This window comes from Neurospora tetrasperma (assembly GCF_000213175.1).
Source record: "Neurospora tetrasperma FGSC 2508 unplaced genomic scaffold NEUTE1scaffold_1, whole genome shotgun sequence".
Classification (NCBI taxonomy): Eukaryota; Fungi; Ascomycota; class Sordariomycetes; order Sordariales; family Sordariaceae; genus Neurospora; species Neurospora tetrasperma.
In genome coordinates, this window is record NW_009799099.1 from 2,743,508 (window position 1) to 2,749,854 (window position 6,347).

Here is a 6,347-nt window from a genome sequence, read left to right on the forward strand (position 1 = left end):
AATAAGAAGATTCTAAGTAGTTATAACGAATTTATTAAAGCCCTTACTCGAATTTTTAGAAAAAAGGATAAGACTCGTCGGATTTAGGAATATTTAATTTAATTTTAATAAACTAAATTTACCTTAACCTATACTATATTCTTTAAATAGAACGCTCTTCGTAGTAATATTAACGATAATAGGCTAATATAATTATTCTATAATAGCCTTAAAGAAAGAGTTAAAGACGAATTTTATAAGGAAAACCGTCCCAAAACTATTAACGTATATATCGATATAATTATTTATATCGACGATTGGCTATTCCAACGGGAATAGAAAAGGAAAGGAAGAGTAATTCCCTTCGTTCTTTCTAAGACCTACTATATTAATATTAAGAAGAAAAGGATTTGGGGAATTTACCTTTTTAAAATTACCTATTTAAAACTTATAGAAATCGATATAACCTAAATTAATTAAAGTAAATAGAACCTTTCGAAAGTTAAGTACTTCAATTATAGTAAGACTAAGTATATAAAGAAAGACTATTGTACGCCCAAATAATTAAATTAGAGGAAAATAAAAACCGTTATAATAGAAGGAATTAAGGTAATTAAGATTATTAGTACTGAGTATAGTTAAAACGATTTAGAAGACGTTATAAATAGAATTATAGACTTCGATTAAAAAGCCTAATAGGAGGCTAATAATAAATATGAATAGGAAGGACTTAATAAAGAAGATCCTAAGGAGGAGGTATAGGATAATAATATACCCTAAATATAGGCGTACCAAATTCCGATATAGGAAGAAATTAATAATTTCCCTAATACCGACCGAATTTTCCTTACGGTTATATACGTAATAAATACTACCCTACTGCCAATTTTACTCTTAGTATTTATACCTAAAAGATTTAGCAATTGCGAATTTATTAATTTATATTAATATAATTATTCTAATTAGGCCGTTGGAAGGTACTAAACGGAGTTGTAGTAATTTTACCTAAATAAGAGTAGAAAGTACGAAAAATAAGAAACTTTCTAAAAGAAGCGAACTATTATTATTAAAAGGAAATTATAAACTATTTAAGAATAAATTTTAAAATTATTTAAAGTATATTAATCAATCGTAAGAAATATTATATAAATATACCCCCTTTATTTCGCCTACTACCAAATACCGTAGTTCTAATACGTTATTTATAATTATTTTAAATACTATAGAAAGAAGTAGAATAACCGTTTTTAGCCTATTAAAAAACTAAATCGATAGGGATAACTTAAACCTATTATATATATTTTTAATTAAAGAAATTTATAAGCTACCCTTATTATAAATAAATAATTTATATTTAACCTACGTCCTTTTATACGAGCGGGCAAATAATTAATACTTAAGAGACTTATTATATACCTCTATAATATTTATATTTATTTAAAATAGGGAAAGACCAACCCTTAATAGTAATAGTATCCGACGTCCGATTGCCCTATTTATATAAAATAGAAAGTATAGGCGTACGAAGCGGAAATTATATATTATATCCGATAGGCTAATACAACCGAAAGTACTAAGGATAAGAAAACCGCCTATTTAGTATAATTATAAGAATACTATTCGTTAGACGAGCCTAAACCTAAGGAAGAGGACGCTTTCGATAATTATTACTAAGAATTAGGAAACGGCTTAGGGCCTTTAGAAAGGCCCGGTAGAAACTAAATCCCTAAATAAAATAAATTATCCGGCGATATAACCGTCGGAAAAATAAAATCCAAAACCCTATAATACTTATAAAGGTCGCTATTATAGAAGAAGGGAAAGAGGATTAGCAATTTAAAATTATAGCCTATTAAAAGAATTACTAAATTTTTATATTAATAAATTCCGGAGCTTAATTAAATTTTATTTTGCTTAAGTTCGTTATTTAATTAAAAAATTCCCTAGAAGAAGAAGAAGGTTCCCTTTGTAATAAAAGGACCTTTCGAAATATAGATTATAAAACGGGAAATATTACTATTCCCTATTATAATAAAAGGTAAAACGGTCGAAGTTAATTTTAATATCGTAGAAATAAAACTATTTAAAAATATAATCCTAGGGTACTTATAGTATATAATATATAATCTAAATATTAATTAGAAGGAAGGTAGCCGCTTATATCCTAGGACGTACCTAATTACTAATAAAAAACTTAGAGTATAGTAAGAAGTAAATTAAAGAGGCAATATTCCTACAGCCCTACTGCAAATAGTATAAGAAATTATAATCTATACTATTAATAAAAGTAGTAAAATTATAGAAGAAGGGTTAATAATATTAGTAGAGGTATTGATAGTTAATATTTATTATAAGTTTAATTATTATTAGAACTAATAAATAGAGAAGCCGAAGATAGTAATTCTAGTAGAATATTAAGGATACCCGGCTTTCGTTAGTAAATACTTTAAAAGATTACTATTACGAAGATTATAAGACTATAAAATTAAACTTAAAGAAGGAGTTAAATTTAAGTTCTTTAAAGTATATTATACTAACGAAAAATAGAATATAGAATTAAAGAAGTATTTAGACGAAAATTTAAAACGAAGATATATTCGGGAATTTATATTGCTAGTAGGGTACCCTATCCTTTTTATACCGAAGAAGGACGGAAAGTTATACTTTTATATTAATTATAAGTAATTAAATTAAAAGATTATAAGAAATAATTATCCTTTACCCTTAATTTTATATATTCGAAGTTAATTAGGAGGAGTATAATATTTTATACGCTTTAATTTACCTATTGCCTATACTTATATATAAATTAAAGAAAGAAACGAATAAAAAATAGTATTTCGTATACTCTACGGATATTACAAATATTTTATTATACCCTTCGGGTTAATTAAAATATTTACAATATTCTAATCTATTATTAATTATACAATTCGACCCTACTTTAATAAATTCGCTATTTACTATTTAAATAATATCCTTATTTATTCTAAAATTTTTATAGAATATAAGGAATATATAAGGAAAATATTAAACGTATTATATAAATACAAACTCTCTATTAATATAGAGAAAAGTAAATTCTATATAAGAGAGACTATATTTTTTAAATATTTAATTTCGGAGAATGAGATTAGGATAGAATTAAGTAAAGTAGAAGTTATATAAAATTAATTAACGTTTAAAAATACGACCGAAGTCCGCGGATTCCTAAAATTTACTAATTTCTATTGTATATTTATATAAGACTATAAGAAGATCGTTAGATTACTATACGAATTTACTAGGAAAGAGGCCGTTTTTATATAGGGAAAAACGGAAGAGGAAGCTTTTAGGGCTATTTATAATACAATTACCGTAAACCTTATATTGAAATTTCCTAACCTAAGCAAACCCTTTAAAATTAAGATTAATGCGTTGGATTATACTATTAGAGGATAATTAGAATAATATAACGAGCATAGGAAATTGTATTTTATAACTTTCTTCTTAAAGAAATTGGAAGGACCCTATTATAATTATTTTATTTATAATAAAGAATTCTTAATTATTATTAAAATATTTTAAGAATAGAGGCTATACTTTAGTAGAATTATATATAAAATACAAATCTATACCGATTATAATAATCTTCGGTATTTTATAATTATAAAAGTATTTAACGGTTATTAAATATATTGGGCCGAATTTTTATTAAAATTCAATTTTAGAATTAATTATAAGAAGGGATCGGAGAACGTTTGCGCTAACGTATTAAACCGGCGGGTAAATTATATAAAAAACGTTATAAAAGCTTCTATACCCTTATTTTAAAAATAATCGGATAGATTATTCGTATACCCCCTATAGGAATAAATAGAATATTACGCTATTTATAAAGTTAAAATATAAGACCCTAGGTTTTATATTACGGTCGTTACTTTTAAAGAGCGATAGAAATAGGAAAATAATTAAGAAAATAAAATCGTCCTTTAGAATAATAAACTATAATACTATAATAAGGCCTATATTTAATTTAAATAATATAAAACGCTTATTATAGGGATATATACATTTAAAATAGGAGGATATATAAGTATTATTAAAACTATAGTACGGATATAGTAATATTATAATTTTCTAGGAATAAAAACCGAAGTAGCTCGAATATTATAGGCCTATAAGTATTATAGTAAAACTAGGATTATAAAATATAAATTATATAGATTCCTCGAACCCTTAGAAGTTGTAGAAAGGCCGTAGAGTTTAATAACTATAAATTTTATTATTAAATTACTACCGTTTATAGATATTATAATAGGAATTACTTATAATAGTATCCTAATAATAGTAAATAAACTAATTAAATAGAGCTATTTCTTACCCTATAAGGAGATATAATTAATAGAGTAATTTATAAATATAATTTATTAAAATATTACTTTAGTATATAGTTGGCCGAAGGAATAGATTACGGATAAGGATATTAAATTTATATCCAAATTTTGGTAAATATTAATAATTAAATTCGGTACTAAGAGTAAGATATTAATAGTATATTACCTACAAACAAATAAACAAACGGAAAGGATTAATTAAATTATAGAATAATATTTAAGGAATTATATTAATTTCGAATAAAGTAACTAAGTAAAATTACTATTTATAATATAATTAATATATAATACCTCCCTTATAGAAACTATTAAGGTTTTACTTTTCTTTATAAATTATAGGTATAAGCCGGAACTCTTGGAAGGACTAAATACGAATGTCCCTAGGGCTTTAATTAAGGCCGAGAAACTATATATACTATATAAAAAGTTTAAAAGAAAATTAGAATTCGTTAAATAAAAAATAAGCCGATATTTCAACCTAAAAAGGCTCGAGGGACTTTACTTTAAAGAGAAGGATAAAGTCCTTTTATTTATTAGGAATTTTAGAATAAAGCGATTTAGTAAGAAATTCGATGACTAATAGGTAGGGCTATTTAAAATTAAAAAGAAAATTTCCGATATAGTATATTAATTAGATATTCCTGAAACTATAAAATTAAAATTATATTTATTCTACGTTATATTACTAAAATTAATACTTAAAAATATATAAGTTAATACGCGAACCAATATTAAGGACGAGGAAGAAGAATAGGATATAGAATAAATTTTAAATTTAAGAATAAAGGAAGGAGAATTAGAATACTTTATTAAGTAGGATGGATTTAGCCCTAAGAATAATACGTAGGAACCCGTTAGGAATTTGAATTATCTTAGAAAGTTAGAGGAATTCTATTGGAAGAACCTGGATCGGTTAGGGTAGAAGGATTGCCCAACTAAAAAGAAAAAAAGGTAAATATATTTAGCGAAGCTTAATTAACGGGCGGAAAGGAGGTAAATTTCCCTACCGGCTACTTTATAAATAACGGCTCTAATTCTAAATTAACCGCCCGCTCCTCTACTTCTAAAACTTCTAATTTAGCTATACTATAAAGAAATAATTTGTAATCCTAAAATATTAAATCTTATTACTACCGCTCTAAATCCGATAATTAGGCAACCTACGTCTTTAAATCCTTTTATTAAATATCGATTTATTTTAAACGTTCCTTAATAGAATAAAGAAGTTTATCCTTCGTTTACTAAACTTAATTGAAGGTTATAATAATACTAATTATTAGAAATCGTTAATAATACCTACAATTATAATAAGAAGGAACTTTATATTCTATATTAGTATTAATAATTTTATAAGGACATACCCACCGTATATATTTAATATACTTTCTATTATTGGAAATCTTCTTATAAGGAAAATAACGATTAGTATAATAAATATAAGGTATAATGATAATTCTAAAACGCTTAATATTAGTAATTAAATTTTAGCGTTTGAACGCCGATTGTGAAGGACGTTTCTAAATGCGAAAGGATAATATATTTAAATAATAAAGGAAAAAGAATAATTTACTATAGTTAGAATAATAGAGGACGTAGCGTATAAGAATACAAATTATAATAGTAAAGAATTAATAAACTATCGAGGACGTCGGCTAGGGAGGGGAAGTATTGTATTACAAATTTAAGGTAAATATACGGGCTAATTAGACCATTGGTAGTATAAGCAATTTAGAAAGGCTAATTCGTATAACTATAGGCTAGGGCAGGGTTAAGAAAGGCGTTGGAGATAGGGCTTACACTAGTAAGCTAATTCCGGGCTTACGCTAGTAAGCTAATTCCGGGCTTACGCTAGTAAGCCAGCTCCGGGCTTACGTTAGTAAGCTAATTCCGGGCTTACAATAATAAACCAACGCCGGACTTATAGAGTAAGCTAGTATTATAATAATATAAGTAAACTAATTATAGAATAAACAATACGGGAAGTATAAAGGG

General features: G+C 25.5%; 1 protein-coding gene across 1 annotated transcript; it reads left to right on the plus strand.

The window, feature by feature from the left end:
- Positions 1-2,931: 2,931 nt before the first annotated feature.
- NEUTE1DRAFT_34885 (uncharacterized protein) lies at positions 2,932-3,147 on the plus strand (the record flags this gene model as incomplete). The annotated part of the gene is made up of 1 exon (XM_009848777.1): positions 2,932-3,147. A coding segment is annotated over one exon (216 nt), but the record flags the coding sequence as incomplete, so codon positions are not given.
- Between the last annotated feature and the right edge of the window lie 3,200 nt (positions 3,148-6,347).